General features: G+C 36.8%; 1 protein-coding gene across 1 annotated transcript; it reads left to right on the top strand.

Moving 5' to 3' along the window:
• The first annotated feature begins 102 nt into the window (after nucleotides 1-102).
• On the top strand, nucleotides 103-21,199 carry atp7b (ATPase copper transporting beta). The gene is made up of 20 exons (XM_058051854.1): nucleotides 103-371; nucleotides 1,882-2,611; nucleotides 5,508-5,711; nucleotides 5,786-5,949; nucleotides 7,109-7,270; nucleotides 7,334-7,407; nucleotides 7,487-7,670; nucleotides 7,740-7,973; nucleotides 9,843-9,934; nucleotides 10,014-10,141; nucleotides 12,824-12,978; nucleotides 15,033-15,167; nucleotides 15,240-15,434; nucleotides 16,559-16,741; nucleotides 16,815-17,133; nucleotides 17,194-17,336; nucleotides 18,792-18,995; nucleotides 19,058-19,175; nucleotides 19,274-19,376; nucleotides 20,793-21,199. Exons 1-20 carry the CDS (start codon nucleotides 222-224, stop codon nucleotides 20,863-20,865), a joined length of 3,750 nt encoding a protein of 1,249 aa, XP_057907837.1. The 5' UTR covers nucleotides 103-221; the 3' UTR covers nucleotides 20,866-21,199.
• The last annotated feature ends 374 nt before the right edge of the window (nucleotides 21,200-21,573 follow it).

Here is a 21,573-nt window from a genome sequence, read left to right as displayed (position 1 = left end):
GGACTTCAATAAACTTATTTTTATACACAACGTCATGTGTTTTCTTTGGCTACAAAGAGAACACGTGACTCACGGGAGCCGTGTGACGTCATCGGGAGTGAGCGCGTTCACATCGCTTATCAACGGCCCGGTAGCGCGACTCAGCGCTCGCACACCGCGGACTTTTGCCCTCTCATTGACGGGTGAAGACGCGGCACACTCGGGGGCCGGATAACTCGGATATGTTCTCCTCAAAGTCGCCTAAAAGTCCGGCTAAGTATGCGTCCAAGTCGCCGCGCGTGTCCGCGGAGCAGATTTGTATGGTGGAGTGCGGATGCGAGGACCCGGGCACCTGTGGCGTGCACGGGCCGGAGTGCGCGCCTGCGCAACAGGTAGGTCACCTCGCGCACACAAAGGAGATTTTATGCTTTGTCATTTTGTGCTGTAAACACTTTTAGCTGGTTTCTTTTTTAAAAAAAAAACGACGCTAGATTCAAAGGAGTTGACACTATAGTTGTATTGTGTCACCCTGAAACGGCCAAGAAGCTGACGGCATCTATTGTTTACAGTGTTAGCTTAAGTTGCTATGATTGCTAAATACACTTACGTGTATTGTGTGCTCTGATTGCTAGCACGCGAGCGATAGGAAACTCGATTCTTTTAACCAATTAAGTTTCTGAGTCACTCGTCCAAGTGAATCGGACACTGAACTCATCTTTAGAGTCAGTGACACATGTGAGTCGGTAGAAAACCAGTCTTCATTAACGTCTGAGTCCGTGAAACTCGAGTTTTTTCGTATTGTGTGCTCTGATTGCTAGCACGCGATCGATAGGAAACTCGATTCTTTTAACCAATTAGAGTTTCTGAGTCACTCGCCCAAGTGAATCGGACACTGAACTCATCTTTTAGAGTCAGTGACACGTGTGAGTCAGTAGAAATCCAATCTTCATCAACCTGCGAGTCCGTGAAGCTCGAGTTTTGTCGTATTGTGTGCTCTCATTGCTAGCACGCGAGCGATAGGAAACTCGATTCTTTTAACCAATTAGAGTTTCTGAGTCACTCGCCCAAGTGAATCGGACACTGAACTCATCTTTAGAGTCAGTGACACATGTGAGTCGGTAGAAAACCAGTCTTCATTAACGTCTGAGTCCGTGAAACTCGAGTTTTGTCAAACCGTAAGCCGGTGAAACTGAAGGTTTTCTTGACCATCAAGTCATAGAAACTCGGGTCTTTGTCGAGCCAACATGAGTTACCCGTGAGTCAGCGACACTCGTTGGTTGAGTGAACGAATCGTTCATTTTGTTGAGTCTGTTATGCAGCTTGGCTATAAAAAAGGGAAAATAGTTGGTTGCAGTTGCACGGTTGATGACCGATTCGTTTTTTTTTTTAAATTTAGTAAAAACTCTTGAAAACACCCTTCATGGGTGCTGCAGAATGCGCATTTCAAGCGAACAGAAAGGATGTGAGTGTTCATGCGTGTTTGTTTACTTGCATTCCAGCTGCACTTTGGACAGTTGAAGTGTCCTTGTGAACCTGGCGGACGACAGCAGTGTTTGCCATTTGATGGCACTGCAGAGCCAAAGGGATCACAAGTATGGGGGGGCCCGGGGAGGGGTGGACATGGGACACGGCCAAAGGAAAGCTAAATGGATGTGTCACATTCTGTATTAATTTGCTGTCGGACTTCTTTGAGGTGCCGGAGGCTGACTTTAAGCGGAGTCACATTAGGAATCATGTGATTCGCAGGTCATGTGCTTTTTGGATTAAGAAATGGATGACACTGTCAGAACAGAAAAGTCCAATTTACCCCGAAGTAGCAAAGATGGATTGAGAGTATTTTATTTGCTGAATATGACCACTAAAATTCATAACGGATTGTGAAAAAATTTGTCATAATTCCAGCTGATTGGCGTTGAAAGTGAGAAGAAAGGGCGGGACAACTTGGCCTACGAGTACGGCAGCCAAAGCGACCTCTGCGCTCCCATCAAAACCTCCACAGAGACCTTCAAACTCCTGGGCCTGGACTTGGAGCACCCCGTCCACGGTGTAGTTGAGAGCCGTATATCCAGGCTGAGCGGCGTGCTAGCCGTGCGCTCGGCTTCCCCGAGCCGGCAAACCGAGGTGGACTACGTGAGCTCGCTGATCTCGGCCCCAGAGATCGCCCTGGAGCTGCGCAGGATGGGCTTCGACGTGGAGTCGACGGCGCGGATCGGCGTGGACGGCATGCACTGCCAGTCCTGCGTGCAGACCATCCAGGAGCATGTTGGCGCCCTGCGGGGGGTTTCACACGTCCAGGTGTCCGTGGAGGAAGCCGCGGCGCTGGTCGTGTTTCAACCGCTTCATGTTACGCGACAGGAGCTGAGGGACCAGATCGAGGACTTGGGATTCGGAGCCACTTTGCTCGCCGATGATGCGGACTTGAGGCAAACCGTGAGCGTTTGGATCGCAGGGATGACCTGCAACTCGTGTGTGCGGTCCATCGAGGGGAGGATCTCCCAGATGACGGGGGTCCGCTCCATAGGCGTGTCATTGAAGGATCAAAAGGGAACAATAACCTTTGACCCGACTCTCACAGGGCCGGAGCATCTCAGGCTTGCTATTGAAGACATGGGCTTTGACGCCTCACTACAAGGTAGGGACACAAGAGGAATGGCTGCCTCTTAAACGCCTCCTGGGGACCAGTACATGTGGGGACCAGAACTTATGGGGACCAGTGTATGTGGGGACCAGAACATATGGGGACCAGTACATGTGGGGACCAGAACTTATAGGGACCAGTATATGTGGGGACCAGAACATGTGGGGACTAGTATATGTGGGGACCAGAACTTATGGGGACTAGTACATGTGGGGACCAGAACTTATAGGGACCAGTATATGTGGGGACCAGAACTTATGGGGACTAGTATATGTGGGGACCAGAACTTATGGGGACCAGTATATGTGGGGACCAGAACTTATGGGGACTAGTATATGTGGGGACCAGAACTTATGGGGACCAGTATATGTGGGGACCAGAACATATGGGGACCAGAACTTATGGGGACCAGAATATGTGGGGACCAGAACATGTGGGGACCAGAACATGTGGGGACCAGAACATGTGGGGACCAGAACATGTGGGGACCAGAACTTATGGGGACCAGAACCTATGGGGACCAGAACTTATGGGGACCAGTACATGTGGGGACCAGAACTTATGGGGACCAGTATATGTGGGGACCAGTACATGTGGGGACCAGAACTTATGGGGACCAGTATATGTGGGCACCAGAACTTATGGGGACCAGAACTTATGGGGACCAGAACTTATGGGGACCAGAACTTATGGGGACCAGTATATGTGGGGACCAGAACATGTGGGGACCAGTATATGTGGGGACCAGAACTTATGGGGACCAGTACATGTGGGGACCAGAACACGTGGGGACCAGAACAAATGGGGACCAGTACATGTGGGGACCAGAACACGTGGGGACCAGTACATGTGAGGACCAGTACATGTGGGGACCAGTACATGTGGGCACCAGTACATATGGGCACCAGTACATATGGGCACAAGTACATATGGGGACCAGAACATGTGGGCACTGGAACACGTGGGGACCAGAACACGTGGGGACCATTACACGTGGGGACCAGTACATAAGGGGGCCAGAACATGTGGGCACCGGTACATGTGGGGACCAGAACACGTGGGGACCAGTATATTACGAGAAGAAAATGTACAAAGATTATTTCAGAATAATGTTGAAATATTTGGAAAAGATAATAATAATAATAATAATAATAATAATAATAATAATAATGATAATAATAATAGTAATAATAATAATAATAATAATAATAATAATAATAATAATAATGATAATAATAATAGTAATAATAATAGTAATAATAATAAGCTTTTTAAAATTGAAGCATTCCACTTCGGGGATTTCCGAGACCATCCCAGGATGTCACCAAGGAGGAAAATTAAGAGGCTTTTCAAATGCAGTCTCCAAAGGCCCAGAATAGGTGGAGCTTCCATGGTTACCATGGAAACCAGCCAAGCATGCTCTCTGGTGGGACATGGAGGGCTCTTTAGGGGTCTTTCTTTTTAGACCTAACATCAGCAGTCGCTTGCCAACACAAGGGATTAGGTGCAGGTCATGAATGGCCAAGTCAACACAGGTGTCCAAAGTGCGGCCCTGGGGCCATTTGAGGCCCACGGCTGTTGGCCTGTGGCACATTCAAAACATCCAAACTAAGAAGAAAACCAAAAAACCCCAGCAAATATGGAAAATAAATCATTTTACAGGAGTAAAATCAAAATATTAAGAAAAAAAGTCAACTTTACAAGAATAATTATAGTATTATGAGGAAATTATTGGAAAAATATGATTATTGTTGTCGCAGTAATATTAAATACCATTTTTTTAGTCTTAATATAAAAAACATTTGGCTGTAATTGTCAGTATTTTAGTTTGTGGAAACATTTTAAAATATGATGATGACAAAGTAAAAATATTATCGGAATTAAATGACAAAAGTAAAGGAAAGTGTGCAACAATTATTTAAAAAGAACATTGAAATATAAAAAAATAAAAAAAACAACAGAAATGCATATACAGCTGTAATTTTATGAAAATAATATAATATATTAGGAGAAAATTGAATTCTAATATTACAGGAAAAAGATAATTTTTAAAAAAAAAGTCATCCAGTTATGAGAAAATAGACTTTTCGAAAATTAGGTTGGAGAGAAATTATATTATAGGAATTAAAATCATAATATTACAAAAAGAAAATTCATGAAGATTATTTTGTAAGTTGAAGAAAAATAAAAAAAAACGCAAAAATTAAAAAAAGCTCTAAATATATTTTTAAAAATATCTAAACTTGAATAAAACTTGAATAAAAACTTGAATATAAAACTAGAATAAACTTTATGAATAAAATATTATGAAAAATCTATAATAAAATAAGGAAAAATAATGTCATTTTAGGAGCATTAATTTAGACTAAAACTAAATAAACTTGTAATTTTTGGAAAATTAAGTTAAGGAAAAAGGTATGTAGTCAAAATATTATGAAAAGTAATTTTATGAAGATTATTTTGTAAGAAAGCTGTAAAATTATTAAATTCAAAGTTAAAATATTAAGAGAATAAAGCCATATTGTAACAAGACATTGCAATTTCACGAAAATAAACTCATAATATTATGAGGAAAAATAATTTTCGATGTGAAATATTACTTTTAATATTTTTTAATATGATGACTTTTTTTTTTAAGTCATAATAGAATGAAAACCAAAACAAATGAATTAATTGTTGAAAAATTAGGCTGGGGAAAAAAGTTATATTATGAGAATAAAGTCCGAATATTACGAAAAGAAATTGAACAATTTAGAAAAATTTAAATAATGGACAAAAACTAGCTGTAAAGTTCAAATATTAAAAGCATAAAGTCAAATTATAACAAGAAAATTTGCAACTTTGATTCATGTGCTGTATCCCTGCGTGTCTGAACCTGCTGGGTCCGCAGCCCCAATTCAGGACCAGGACCTTCTGGCTGACCCGTCGGACCCGTCGGACCATAAAACGCAACACGACAACGGCACCGAATTTATTTCCTCCCCAACAAGCCAGCTAGCGAGCGCTAAAGTGCAAAAGTGCTTTATCAGCGTGACGGGGATGACCTGCGCCTCGTGTGTGGCCAACATCGAGAAGACCCTGCTAAAACACAAAGGTGAGTCGGACCGCGGTCCAGCCTCCTTTCTCGTACTTCCACCGCTACCGATTATGCTACTCTGCCCTCGCTAGGCGTCGTGTCGGTTTTGGTGTCGCTGATGGCCGGGAAAGCTGAGGTGAAATACGACCCAGACTTTATCCAGGCTGCTGCTGTCACTCGGCTCATAGTGGACTTGGGTTTTGGCGCCACTCTCATTGAGGACAACGCAGTCACACACGGGAAACTGGATCTCACCGTGAGTCAGCCAACTCCAAGTGCCGCATTTCTTTTCGGAATTTCCAGCAAATGTTTTCATAGTTAGGGCATAGAAAATATTATTGGAGCCCTCTAGACATAAAATAACACCCCTATAGTCACCTCTACAGTCCTATTTACCAATATAATAGCTATAATAACAGTAAATAAGACATAAATTAGACATGTTGACTGCGGGAGTGTCACATTATCACAAAGTACTTCCTGTAGTGGCTAAAAATAGAAACAATTTGATCGTAGAAAACCTGTTTACAATATTGTGAACATGGTTTATAACGTTATTAGAGACGATGAGAGGCATATTTACTCTCATATTATTCATCGAGAGGTGGCTAATCAGTTTTACAGCCTTGGAAATATGGTTTTTAACATTATTAGAGCCTTCTGGACATGAAATAACACCCCTATATTTACATTTACACATCTTACATGACATTAAACATCTTTAAATGCATCTTCTAAATGCCTTATGTTAATTTTTTTCACTTAATTTTGACATTTTATGCGTGAAAATGCTTAGGCTAAGGATACTACTTATCATCACGTCTTCATCTTCTGAACACCTTATATTAGTATTGTACTTCATTGAAATGCTTCATTTAGGCTAAAAATCCGTCAAATCCAAGCCTAGAAAATCAGTTTTACAGCCTTGGAAATATGGTTTTTAACATTATTAGAGCCTTCTGGACATGAAATAACACCCCTATATTCACATTTACACTCATATCACCCAATATAGTAGACATAATAAGAGTAAATTAGACAAATTTAGACATGTTAGCATTGGGAGAGTCACATTACCACAGTACATCCTGCTTTGGCTGCTCAATGTAACATTACTATTTATCATCACGTCTTTGAATGCATCTTCTGAACACCTTATATTAGTATTGTACTTCATAGAAATGCTTCATTTAGGCTAAAAATCCGTCAAATCCAAGCCTAGAAAATCAGTTTTACAGCCTTGGAAATATGGTTTTTAACATTATTAGAGCCTTCTGGACATGAAATAACACCCCTATAGTGACCTCTACATTCCTATTAAACAATATAATAGCTATAATAAGAGTAAATAAGATATAAATTAGACATGTTGTTGTGTTATGGTGAAATAAAACTTGACCTTTTGACCCGGCCAGATAAGCGGGATGACGTGCGCCTCGTGCACCCACAGCATCGAGTCAAAGATGGCGGCCACTAAAGGCATCACCGGCGCCTCCGTAGCCTTGGCAACCAAGACGGCTCACATCCAGTTTGATCCAGACGTGATCGGACCTCGTGATATCATGAAGATGATTCAGGTGAAAGTGTGGTTTTGTGCGTGGGACCAGAATCATGACCAAGAAGTCGGTGTCTTCCTGTAGGACCTTGGTTTTGAGGCGGGTCTGAAGAAGGCGGGCTTCAAAAGCAACCTTGACCACGCAGAAGAGATTCAACAGCAAGTATCTGCTCGCCTTCTTGGACCAGCAGACATGACCAAAGGTCCAAAAGTAACACCTTGTCTCTAATGGGTCCAGATGGAAAAACTCCTTTCTGCTCAGCCTGGTTTTCGGTCTGCCCGTCATGGGCCTGATGATCTACATGATGGTGATGGACAGTCAGCACCGGCAACATGGAGGCTCCATGCCAGAGGAGCAAAACCTGCTGCCCGGCCTCTCCATCCTGAACCTGGCCTTCTTCCTTCTCTGTACGCCCGTGCAGGTACGGGTCCTGATGAACCTTCTACGTTCTTCTAAGTCTTTCCCCCACGCTGACTCAAGGTTCCTCAAGGTTTTCGGAGGCAGGTACTTCTACGTGCAAGCGTATCGCTCCTTGAAGCACGGCGCCGCCAACATGGATGTGCTCATCGTGCTGGCCACCTCCATCGCGTACGTCTACTCCTGCGTGGTCCTGATGGTGGCCATGGCCGAACAAGCCAGGCAGAGCCCCGTCACCTTCTTCGACACCCCGCCCATGCTCTTTGTGTTCATCGCGCTGGGGCGATGGCTGGAACATGTGGCCAAGGTAAAATTGCTTCCAGACCCGAACGTGACAAGTGAATTTCCGCAAAGTATGATTCCATATTAATAAACCGAATATTTTCATAGGTACAGCGCAGAAAAACCTGGTTATTCCTTTCTAAATATGGTTTTTACATTATTAGAGTCCTGTAGACATCAGATAACACCCCTATAGTCTCCATTACGCTTTGTTTACATCACATTACGCAGGTGATAGAATCACTGCAGGGACAAAAGGCGGCTGGGATGGGGACCCGGCTGGGGACCAGAACATGTGGGGACCAGAACACATGGGGACCAGTACATATGGGGACCAGTACATATGGGGACCAGTACATATGGGGGCCAGTACATGTGGGGACCAGAACATATGGGGACCAGCACATATGGGGACCAGAGCATATGGGGACCAGAGCATATGGGGACCAGAGCATATGGGGACCAGTACATGTGGAGACCAGTACATGTGGGGACTAGAACATATGGGGACGAGCAAATGTGGGGATCAGAACATGTGAGGACCAGAACATATGGGGACCAGTACATGTGAGGACCAGAACATATGGGGACCAGTACATATGGGGACCAGAACATCTGGGGACCAGTACATATGGGGACCAGAACATGTGAGGACCAGTACATGTGAGGACCAGTACAGATGGGGACCAGTACAGATGGGGACCAGTACAGATGGGGACCCGTACATGTGAGGACCCGTACATGTGAGGACCCGTACATGTGAGGACCAGTACAGATGGGGACCAGTACAGATGGGGACCAGTACAGATGGGGACCAGTACATGTGAGGACCCGTACATGTGAGGACCCGTACATGTGAGGACCAGTACAGGTGAGGACCAGTACAGATGGGGACCAGTACAGATGGGGACCAGTACAGATGGGGACCAGTACATGTGAGGACCCGTACATGTGAGGACCCGTACATGTGAGGACCAGTACAGATGGGGACCAGTACAGATGGGGACCAGTACAGATGGGGACCAGTACATGTGAGGACCAGTACATGTGAGGACCCGTACATGTGAGGACCAGTACATGTGGGGACCAGAACATGTGGGGACCAGAACATGTGGGGACCAGAACATGTGGGGACCAGAACATGTGGGGACCAGAACATGTGGGGACCAGTACATGTGGGGACCAGTACATGTGGGGACCAGTACATGTGGGGACCAGTACATATGGGGACCAGAACATGTGGGGACCAGAACATATGGGGACCAGTACAGTCCACTCCTCATCTTCAATTTTAGTAAATCTATTTTATATTAAAATTAAATTAAATTAAATTAAATTAAATTAAATTAAATTAAATTAAATTAAATTAAATTAAATTAAATTAAATTAAATTAAATTAAATTAAATTAAATTAAATTAAATTAAATTAAATTAAATTAAATTAAATTAAATTAAATTAAATTAAATTAAAATATTTTATTGTTGCTAAATATACTGCATGCAACGCCATTTAAAATGAACTCTAAAAGTATCTCTGACTTAACTTTAAGTTGGTTGGTAAAATAATACATGATGATTTATGTGGTTTCACAGTCAAAGGCGGCCCTCTGAGGGTAACCATGCAGTGTGACGGCCCCGGATTCGATTCCTCTCCAGAGCCTCACACACGCATTAAAGTCATTTCAAGTAGAAAATGTTGAAGTAGTCGCCATTAATGAATGATAATGTGAGATGATCCATGAACAGATGGAACGGGAGTCACACAGCAAGTACGGTGCATTCAAGGACCGTTGAACAACGTACAGAGATGTGTTCATATAAGGAAAAAAAGTCAATTTTTGGAGGAAAAAAAAATGAATGCTGTTCATTGATGTTTTTTTTTCTTCATAACCAGAGTAAAACCTCGGCGGCGTTGGCCAAGCTGATGTCTCTGCAAGCCACGGATGCGACCGTGGTGACCTTGGGCCCCGGCCACTCCATCGTCAGGTGAGACGTCATCATCATCGACATCACCAAAGTGGATAATCCGTGTCAAATTGTGATTGCACTCGGCCTCCGCCCCCAGCGAGGAGCAAGTGGTGGTGGAGCTGGTGCAGCGGGGCGACGTCGTGAAGGTGCCCCCGGGGGGGAAGTTCCCCGTAGACGGGAAAGTGATTGAGGGAAGCTCCATGGCGGACGAGTCTTTAATCACAGGTATTGTTTCGGTTTGATTCCCAATCTTGGATTTGAATTGCTAATAATAATAATAATAATAATAATAATAATAATAATAATAATAATAATAATAAATTTTATTTATATTGCACTTTACATTACGGAAATCTCAAAGTGCTACAAAGAAAGCATTAAAATGGTATCAAATAGGATCGATATCTCATGGATCTTTTACATGTACGCAACAGCAGTTTAGTTCCAACTGTGAAAAATAAATAATAATAATAATAATAATAAAAAATAATAATCATCAAATAAATTGTTATTTTGGTGTAAAACAATCCTTTTTTGTGTTGGTGCAGTTAGATATTTGAACTGTCACAAAAGCAAAAAAAAAACTGCGGCCTTTTTTTTTAGTTGGGAGCCGATATTTCCCTGAAACTTAACTAAAGTGGTATAAAAAAGTTTGGGCACCCCTGGTCCTTTCTAAATGTTCTAAATTGTTTGGATCAGCCATTTCAGGTAAATAAATATTTAAATAATTATTAAATATGATTATTAATTATGAAGTATTAAATATTATTGTTAATAATTAATAATAATAATTAATAATTATTGTTTTATAATTAATGGTGCAGTTGTTTAGATATTTGAACTGTCACAAAAGCAAAAAAAAAAAACGGCGGCCTTTTTTTTTAGTTGGGAGCTGATATTTCCCAGAAACTTAACTAAAGTGGTATAAAAAAGTTTGGGCACCCCTGGTCCTTTCTAAATGTTCTAAATTGTTTGGATCAGCCATTTCAGGTAAATAAATATTTAAATAATTATTAAATATGATTATTAATTATAAAGTATTAAATATTATTGTTAATAATTAATAATAATAATTAATAATTATTGTTATAGAATTAATGGTGCAGTTGTTTAGATATTTGAACTGTCACAAAAGCAAAAAAAAGCGGTGTCATTTTTTTTAGTCGGGATCTGATATTTCCCTGAAACTTAATAAAAAAATTGGGCACCCCTGGTAGTTTTGAAGATTTTCCTTTCTAAATGTTCTAAATTGTTTGGATTAGCCAATTCAGGTAAATAAATATTTAAATAATTATTAAACATTATTATTCATTATAAATTATTAAATATTATTATTAATAATTAATTATAATAATTAATAATTATTAAATAATAAATCTAGAAGACCAAAAAATAAAAAAAATTTTGGGCACCCCTGGTAATTTTCAAGATTTTCCTTTCTAAATGTTCAAAATTGTTTGGATCAGCCATTTCAGATAAACAAAAAACGTAAATAATTATTAATTATTATTATTAATTATTAAATATTATTATTAATTAATAATAACAATTAATCATTATTAAATAAATAATATAGCAGACCAATATGTGATAGATGAGAAGGGAAATGAAGTTCATAGGATTGACAGAAAGTGCGTAATAATCATTTTAACAAAAGTAGACATGTGCATAAATTTGGGCACCCTTTTTGTTTTATTGATTTGAATACCTTTAACATTATTGGAACACAACATTTGTTTGGTAAGCTCATTGGTGCAGTTGTTTAGATATTTGAACTGTCACAAAAGCAAAAAAAAACTGTCCTTTTTTTTTTTAGTCGGGAGCTGATATTTCCCTGAAACTTAACTAAAGTGGTATAAAAAAATTTGGGCACCCCTGGTAATTTTGAAGATTTTCTTTTCTAAATGTTCTAAATTGTTTGGGTCAGCAGTTTTCAGGTAAATAAATATTTAAATAATTATTAAACATTATTATTAATTATAAATTATTAAATATTATTATTATTAATTCATAATAATTATTATTACATTATAAATATAGCAGACCAACACGTGATAGACGAGAAGGGAAATTAAGTTTATAGGATTGACAGGAAGTGCGTAATAATTATTTTAACAAAAGTAGGCATGTGCATAAATTTGGGCACCCTTTTTGTTTTATTGATTTGAATACCTTTAACATTATTGGAACACAACGTTTGTTTGGTAAGCTCATTGGTGCAGTTGTTTAGATATTTGAACTGTCACAAAAGCAAAAAAACCTGCATCCTTTGTTTTTAGTTGGGAGCTGATATTTCCCTGAAACTTAACTAAAGTGGTATAAAAAATTTGGGCACCCCTGGTCATTTTGAAGATTTTCCTTTCTAAATGTTCTAAATTGTTTGGATCAGCAGTTTCAGGTAAATAAATATTTAAATAATTATTAAATATTATTATTGATGAATTTTATTAAATACTATTATTAATAATTATTAATAATAATTATTATTTAATTTTCAAGATTTTCCGGTAAATAAATATTTAAATATTCAAACACGAGAATCGAACCCAGATCCCTCGAGTAGAAGTAGAATTTCTTATATATACTATATATATATATATAAATGGAATATTTTCTTAATTACTGCATAGAAAACCTGCTTATGACCTTCTAATGACCTTCTTATGACCTTGTTGTGAATGTGTTCTGGTACGAGGGGTGCTGAGTAGTGGGTGGGCAGGAAGTGACGTTAGGGGTTGACGGTTGAATTTTAGCTTATGACAGCAGCGCTAGCCTGCGATAGTGTGCATGCGTCTTCTGAATGCCTGGTATTCGTATGTTACTTCATTATGTATTCATTATGTATAATTGGCTTAAATATTCATATTTTTGGTCTAAGAGGTTGTATTTCCTGCAAACTGTGGTCAGGTGAGCCAATGCCGGTCAGTAAGAAGGTGGGCAGCCTGGTGATTGCCGGCTCCATCAACGCTCACGGCGCCCTTCTCGTGGAGGCCACCCACGTCGGTGCTGACACGACTTTGTCACAAATAGTCCGACTGGTGGAAGAAGCCCAAACATCCAAGGTGAGCGAGTGTGATACATGCTAGGGGACCAGAACATATGGGGACCAGTACATATGGGGACCAGAACATATGGGGACCAGTACATATGGGGACCAGTACATATGGGGACCAGAACATGTGAGACCAGTACATGTGGGGACCAGTACATATGGGGACCAGTACATATGGGGACCAGAACATGTGAGACCAGTACATGTGGGGACCAACAAATGTGTTGCGACCAACAAATGTGGGGACCAGCAAATGTGGGGACCAGAACATATGGGGACCAGTACATGTGAGGACCAGAACATATGGGGACCAGAACATATGGGGACCAGAACATGTAGGGACCAGTACATATGGGGACCAGAACATATGGGGACCAGAACATATGGGGAGCTAAGTCATGCTATGCTAGCTAAGTCATTCTAGTAATTAGACTAAAATAAAATAAGTAGACTAAAATGATGATATTTTATTTTTTCCCATAATTTTACGAGTTTATTATCATGAAAAAAATATGTGTCTGTATCTGATAATTTTTTTCTTAATATTTTGACCTTATTGTCATAAAAAATGTTCCTCTTTTAAAATTAGATTCTTGAAATTAGGAATTTATTACCACAATGTTGTAACTTTATATATTCTTTATTTTATTTGTTTCTTGAAATATGAAAATTTTTAGAAAATTTTTAATTTTTTTTTCAATTTCAAAGGCCACCATTTTTTATTCTTGTAAAATTATGTATATTATTTATTCTCATAATAGTTTGACTTTATTCTTCAAACATAACAACTGAAAACATAACCTGATTTTCCAAAAATTACAACTTAATTCTTTGTTTTGTTTCTCAGAATATTACTACTTAAAAATGTTTTTTCGTCTTTAATATTTCAACTTCATGCTAGTTCGTTTATTTGTTTATTTTGAACCGCTTATCGTCTTGGGGCGAGAACTTTATGCTAGTAATATGACAATTTTTACGCATAATATAACAAGATTATTCTTGTAAAAATTGCAACTTTTTTTCTCACTAAATGCAACTTTTTTTTACTTTATTCTGCATTTTTCCCACGTCTGCTGTTGCCTTTTAAAATTAATTATTCATTATTTTAATTTTCCAAACTTTCATGTTGACATTTTCCTAAATTATGACTTTATTCCCGTAATATTTTTATTCTTTATTCTTTATAAAACTTTATGAAAAACCTTTATAAAAGAATAAATTTTAATAAATTTTAATATATTTTAATAATTTTTTTATAAATGTTTATAAATGTTTATAAATGTTTATAAATGTTTATAAATTTTTATAAATGTTTATAAATGTTTATAAATTTTTATAAATGTTTATAAATATAATATTATTAATTTATTAATAATTTATTCTTATTAGAATTTTTATTCTAATAAAGTTTTTAAAGTTATTAAATTATGACTTTATTCCCATAATATTTTTATTCTTTATAAAACTTTATAAAAACAACTTATTAAAGAATAAATAGAAAATAAAAGAATATTTTTTATTCTTATTAGAATTTTTATTCTAATAAAGTTTTATATTCTTTATAAAACTTTATAATTCTTTTTTTTAATTTTTATTTTTTATTTTTTATTCTACTAACATGACAATGTTTCTAAAAAAAGCTCTGTTTTCCCGCCTCCGGACACACCCATATAAGGACTTCTCACAAGGCTAACTGTGATGTCACAGTGAGAGGGTTTAGCAAAAAGTCTCTGAAACGGAGCGTTCGGAGCCATCCCAAACTTTTTTTCAGGGCTCACTTGAAAAGTGGAAAAAGGCTGCACGGCGGTTGAGTGGTTAGCAGTATTTGGGCTTGCAAACAAAAAACACTTGTTCAATAGCTCCAACCAAGGGGCGTCCATGTTGTTACTGATGTAAACAAAGGTCGGTTATTTGCGTCCGTACCCGAACACATTACACATTATTTCTAGTCGTTATACGACTCGGACACGGCGCACCTTTTCCAATCGCGCCGAAAGACAGGAAGTGGTACAACAGGCCTAGCATGAATGACTATGCTATCATTTTTTTTTTTGGTCGCTGCAGGCTCCCATCCAGCAATTTGCCGACCGACTAAGCGGATACTTTGTCCCATTCATCGTCTTGGTTTCCGTGGTAACGCTGGTGGCGTGGCTGGCAGTCGGATTTGTCAACTTTGACATCGTGAGGGAGAACTTCTCGGTAAGTACGCTACGCCGAGCGCCGTTGTCACGCACACACGAACTCACACGGAGATGCTATCTTCCTCAAAAGGGTTACAACGCCAACATTTCCAGAGCGGAAGTCATCGTGCGCTTCGCCTTCCAGGCGTCAATCACCGTCCTTTCCATCGCATGCCCCTGTTCTCTGGGTCTGGCGACCCCGACTGCGGTCATGGTGGGCACCGGCGTCGGCGCTCAGAGCGGGATTCTCATCAAAGGAGGCGAGCCGCTGGAGATGGCGCATAAGGTAAAGCACTTCAGACCAAGCGGTCATGGTCACGGCGAAAGCCATTGCCGCACAGGTGAATGAACTGGGTACATGACTGAGGGTTCAACTCTGGGTCCAACAGATTACAATTGAGTGCATCCCATAATCAGTTCCCATTTCCACATGTCCAAAAGGATTTTATTTTATTTTATTTTATTTTATTTTATTTTATTTTATTTTATTTTATTTTATTTTATTTTATTTTATTTTATTTTATTTTATTTTATTTTATTTTATTTTATTTTATTTTATTTTATTTTATTTTATTTTATTTTATTTTATTTTATTTTATTTTATTTTATTTTATTTTATCAGTCAGTAGCAATCAATAACTGTTACATTTGTTCACTTCCTGCTTTCCTAATATAATTGAATTTTTTTTTCTTTTTTTGATTTGATTTGATTTGATTTTATGAACTTTTATGAACTATTATGAACTGGGTACATAACTGAGGGTTCAACTCCGGGTCCAACAGATTACAATTGAGTGCATCCCATAATCAGTTCCCAGTTCCACATGTCCAAAAGGATTTTATTTTATTTTATTTTATTTTATTTTATTTTATTTTATTTTATTTTATTTTATTTTATTTTATTTTATTTTATTTTATTTTATTTTATTTTATTTTTATTTTATTTTATTTTATTTTATTTTATTTTATTTTATTTTATTTTATTTTATTTTAAGAAGCAAAGCTTATTAAATCCTACCCCTCCATCTGGTACTTTTACAATCAGTAACTGTTACATTTGTTCATTTCCTGCTTTTCTAATGTAATTGAAGTTTTATTTTATTTTATTTTATTTTATTTTATTTTATTTTATTTTATTTTATTTTATTTTATTTTATTTTATTTTATTTTATTTTATTTTATGAACTTTTATTTTATGAACTTTTATTTTATTTTATTTTATCAATCAGTAGCAATCAGTAACTGTTACATTTGTTCACTTCCTGTTTTCCTAATATAATTGAAGTTTTTTTTCTTTTTTTCATTTTATTTTATTTTATGAACTTTTATTTTATGAACTTTTATTTTATTTTATGAGCTTTTATTTTATCAATCAGTAACAATCAGTAACTGACTTTGCTGTCCCGTCAGATCAACGTGGTGATGTTCGATAAAACCGGTACCATTACCAACGGTGCGCCGCGCGTCACGCGTGTTCTGGTGCTGTGGGAGATGGCTCGTATGTCTCTTCGAAAGATCCTCGCCGTGGTGGGAACGGCCGAGGCTAGCAGCGAACACCCGCTCGGCATCGCCGTCACCAAACACTGCAAAGAGGTGATTGCGTACGTTCGAGCGCTGACGCACATTTTGCGCTTCCTTAAGAAATTCCGATGTTTTTCGCACGCAGGAACTGAACGCGGATGTGCTGGGTTTCTGCCAGGACTTCCAAGCGGTCCCCGGCTGCGGGATCAGCTGCCGGGTTTCTAACGTGGAGCATCTTCTTCCGCAACAGAGTGAAGAGCGTTTCTTGTTGCCGGGGGCAACCACAGATGAGAGTAGTCTAGGTGACGCTGCCGTGCATCCAGGTGAGGTTTTATGTTACTCGGTCCTGATCGGGAACCGAGAGTGGATGAGAAGGAACGGTCACCACGTCGGAGCAGACGTGGATGCCGCCATGTCGAGCCACGAGGCGAAGGGGCAGACATCGATTCTGGTGGCGATAGACGGTGAGAAAGAAGATCATACGCGGATATTAGAACCGCTCGGTAACACGGGGCTCTCCGCAGGCGTACTGTGCGCCATGATCGCCATTGCGGACACGGTGAAGGCGGAGTCAGCCTTGGCGGTGCACACGCTCGGCAGCATGGGCATTGACGTGGTCATGATAACGGGAGACAACAAACGCACGGCGAAAGCCATTGCCGCACAGGTGAATGAACTGGGTACATGACTGAGGGTTCAACTCCGGGTCCAACAGATTACAAATGAGTGCATCCCATAATCAGTTCCCAGTTCCACATGTCCAAAAGGACTTTTATTTTATTTTATTTTATTTTATTTTATTTTATTTTATTTTATTTTATTTTATTTTATTTTATTTTATTTTATTTTATTTTATTTTATTTTATTTTATTTTATTTTATTTTATTTTATTTTATTTTATTTTATTTTATTTTATCAGTAGCAATCAGTAACTGTTACATTTGTTCACTTCCTGCTTTCCTAATTTTATTTTATTTTATTTCATGAACTTTTATGAACTTTTATTTTATCTTATCAATCAGTAGCAATCAGTAACTGTTACATTTGTTCACTTCCTGCTTTCCGAATATAATTGAAGTTTTTTTTTCTTTTTTCATTTTATTTTATTTTATGAACTTTTGTTTTATTTTATTTTATTTTATCAATCAGTAGCAATCAGTAACTGTTACATTTGTTCACTTCCTGCTTTCCTAATATAATTGAGGTTTATTTTATTTTATTTTATGAACTTTTATTTTATTTTATGAACTTTTATTTTATTTTATCAATCAGTAGCAATCGGTAACTGTTAGATTTGTTCACTTCCTGCTTTCCTCATATAATTGAAGTTTTTTTTCTTTTTTTCATTTTATTTTATTTTATTTTATGAACTTTTATTTTATTAACTTTTATTTTATTTTATCAATCAGTAGCAATCAATAACTGTTACATTTGTTCACTTCCTGCTTTCCTAATATAATTGAAGTTTATTTTATTTTATTTTATTGTGTTTTATTTTATTTTATTGTGTTTTATTTTATTTTATTTTATCAATCAGTAGCAATCAGTAACTGTTAGATTTGTTCACTTCCTGCTTTCCTAATATAATTGAAGTTTTTTGTTCTTTTTCATTTTATTTTATTTTATTTTATTTTATTTTATTTTATGAACTTTTATTTTATGAACTTTTATTTTATGAACTTTTATTTTATCAATCAGTAGCAATCAATAACTCTTACATTTGTTCACTTCCTGCTTTCCTAATATAATTGAAGTTTATTTTATTTTATGAACTTTTATTTTATTTTATGAACTTTTATTTTATTGTGTTTTATTTTATTTTATTTTATCAATCAGTAGCAATCAATAACTGTTAGATTTGTTCACTTCCTGCTTTCCTAATATAATTGAAGTTTTTATTTTATTTTATTTTATTTTATTTTATTTTATTTTATTTTATTTTATTTTATTTTATTTTATTTTATTTTATTTTATTTTATTTTATTTTATTTTATTTTATTTTATTTTATTTTATTTTATTTTATTTTATGAACTTTTATGAACTTTTATGAACTTTTATGAACTTTTATGAACTGAGGGTTCAGCTCCAGGTCCAACAGGTCCAGGTGTGTGTCTGCCACAGGTTGGGATCAGGAAGGTGTTTTCAGAGGTTCTGCCCTCCCACAAGGTGGCCAAGGTCCAGGAGCTCCAGGAACAAGGCCTGCGTGTGGCCATGGTGGGGGACGGCGTCAACGACTCGCCTGCTCTCGCCCGTGCCGACGTCGGCATCGCCATCGGCACAGGCACCGACGTGGCCATTGAAGCGGCGGATATCGTTCTCATCAGAGTGGGCGGCGCCTCGTATTAACGATTGCCATTACGTGCACGACTTGACCTTTTGTTCTGTAGAACGACCTTCTGGACGTCGTCGCCAGCGTTGAGCTGTCCAAGAGGACGGTACGGAGGATACGCATCAACTTTGTCTTCGCTCTCATCTACAACCTTGTCGGAATTCCCATCGCTGCAGGTGAGCGCTTACAGAATATGCTGGGACATGAAGTTCAAACCCCAAATGGTCCTGGAGTCCTGGAAGCCCCCCTGAACCTTCTGTTCTTCACTTCGTAGGCGTGTTCATGCCTGCTGGCCTGGTGCTGCAACCCTGGATGGGCTCCGCCGCAATGGCCGCCTCGTCCGTTTCTGTGGTTCTGTCGTCTTTGCTGCTCAGATTGTGAGTCAAAACGCTGGTTTAATTTCATTTGAACATGCATCAGATTACAATTGAGTGCATCCCATAATCAGTTCCCAGTTCCACATGTCCAAAAGGAGTAGGAAGAAGCAAAGCTTATTAAATCCTACCCCTCCATCTGGTACTTTTACAATCACTAACTGTTACATTTGTTCACTTCCTGCTTTCCTAATATAATTGAAATTTTATTTTATTTTATTTTATTTTATTTTATTTTATTTTATTTTATTTTATTTTATTTTATTTTATTTTATTTTATTTTATTTTATTTTATTTTATTTTATTTTATTTTATTTTATTTTATTTTATTTTATTTTATTTTATTTTGATTTGATTTTAATATAACTGAAGTTTTTTTCTTTATTTTATTTTATTTTATCCTAATATAATTGAAGTTTTTTTTCTTTATTTTATTTTATGAACTTTTATGAACTTTTATGAACTTTTATGAACTTTTATGAACTGGGTACATAACTGAGGGTTCAGCTCCAGGTCCAACAGGTATGTCTGCCACAGGTGGGGATCAGGAAGGTGTTTCAATCAGTAACTGTTACATTTGTTCACTTCCTGCTTTCCCAATATAATTTAAGCATTTTTTTACTTTATTTTATTAGTTTTTTAATTTTTAATTTTTAATTTTTAATTTTTAATTTTTAATTTTTAATTTTTAATTTTTAATTTTTAATTTTTAATTTTTAATTTTTAATTTTTAATTTTTAATTTTTAATTTTTGTTATTATTATTATTATTATTAATTAGTATTTATTTATTATTTATTTTACTGAAATGCTATGCTAACGCTAACGTAGTCCTAGCATATAAGTATTCAAATGTACTTCTTCCCTGAGATCATATTTCTCCTCTCTTGTAGAGAAGTATTGGATGACATTTTTAGCTAATTGCTTATTTTTAGCCTTATGCATTATCTTAGCTGTTTGAAGATGAACTATATCAGCAAGTTGAAGTATTTGTCATTTTACAAATAAGGAGTTAGTATGTTCTCTGTAGGCGGCATTATGAATTATCCTTACTGGCCTTTTTTGCAGTACATTTAGCCAGTGAAGATTGCTTTTATAGTTATTAGCCCATATTTCCACACAATAAGTAAGATATGGTAGAACCAGAGAGCAATAAAGTTTTGCTTTGTTCAATACTGAAATATTTGTTCACTTCCTGCTTTCCTATAATAATTGAAGTTTTATTTTTATTTTTATTTTTATTTTTATTTTTATTTTTATTTTTATTTTTATTTTTATTTTTATTTTTATTTTTATTTTTATTTTTATTTTTATTTTTATTTTTATTTTTATTTTTATTTTTATTTTTATTTTTATTTTTATTTTTATTTTGTTCAATACTGAAATATTTCTGTCCATATTTCTGTCCACATCCCTGTAGGTACAAGAAAACCTCCGTGGAGTTGTATGAGGTAAGAGCGAGAGGCATGATACGGAGCATCAGGTCCTCATAGATCAGGTCTGGATGGTCACCAGCACAGTCCAGCTCCTTGGACTGGACTGGACTGGACTGGGAACAACACAACAACTGCATCTCCAGTCTGGATTCCTGAGCAGGACTCTGCTGGATCTTTTTACACAATGGAGAACCTCAGCGTGTAGGAAGCATATAATATCTGTATATTCATGTAAATAAACACTTTTCATGTAAAACCATGTTGTACAGAACACAATAGTATACATCAGAGTATACTTATGTATATGAGGTATACTTATATAATGAAGCCGAGTTAAAGGCTACATGAATGAAAAATACATATTATTAAAAAACAAAAAAAATTCCAAAAATATATTATTTTAACCAAAAAATAAAAATATAATTTAACAAAAAACTACAAAAAAATCTGTAGTAATTTTATGAGAATAAAGTCAAAATATTGAAAGAAAAAAGTGGTATTCTAAGGTCAAAATTAGCAGTTTTATGAGGAAAAATGTGATTTTAGTAGCATAGAGTTGAAATGTTGTAATGAGTGAAATTAATATTTTAGACATTAAAAAAAATAAAAATATTAAAAGAAAAAAGTGGTATTCTAAAAAGAAGAAAGTTGTCATTTTATGAGACTAATGTAGTACTATGAGAAAAAAGTAATCGGATTTTAGTAGCGAAACATTAATGAAAAATACATATTATTTACAAAAAACAAAAAGATTCCAAAAATATA

Source organism: Doryrhamphus excisus, chromosome 16, assembly GCF_030265055.1.
Source record: "Doryrhamphus excisus isolate RoL2022-K1 chromosome 16, RoL_Dexc_1.0, whole genome shotgun sequence".
NCBI classification, from domain to species: domain Eukaryota; kingdom Metazoa; phylum Chordata; class Actinopteri; order Syngnathiformes; family Syngnathidae; genus Doryrhamphus; species Doryrhamphus excisus.
Note: the sequence above shows the minus strand (reverse complement) of the source record. Positions and strands in the feature narration are given on the sequence as shown.

What these genes read in the sequence shown, in the direction of transcription:
- atp7b (XM_058051854.1), top strand. Translation starts at nt 222, where the DNA reads ATGTTCTCCTCAAAGTCGCCTAAAAGTCCGGCTAAGTATGCGTCCAAG. An exon ending in CTTTGACGCCTCACTACAAG is followed by an intron (nt 2,612 to 5,507) that starts GTAGGGACACAA and finishes CTGGGTCCGCAG; the next exon opens with CCCCAATTCAGGACCAGGAC. An exon ending in CACGCAGAAGAGATTCAACA is followed by an intron (nt 7,408 to 7,486) that starts GCAAGTATCTGC and finishes TAATGGGTCCAG; the next exon opens with ATGGAAAAACTCCTTTCTGC.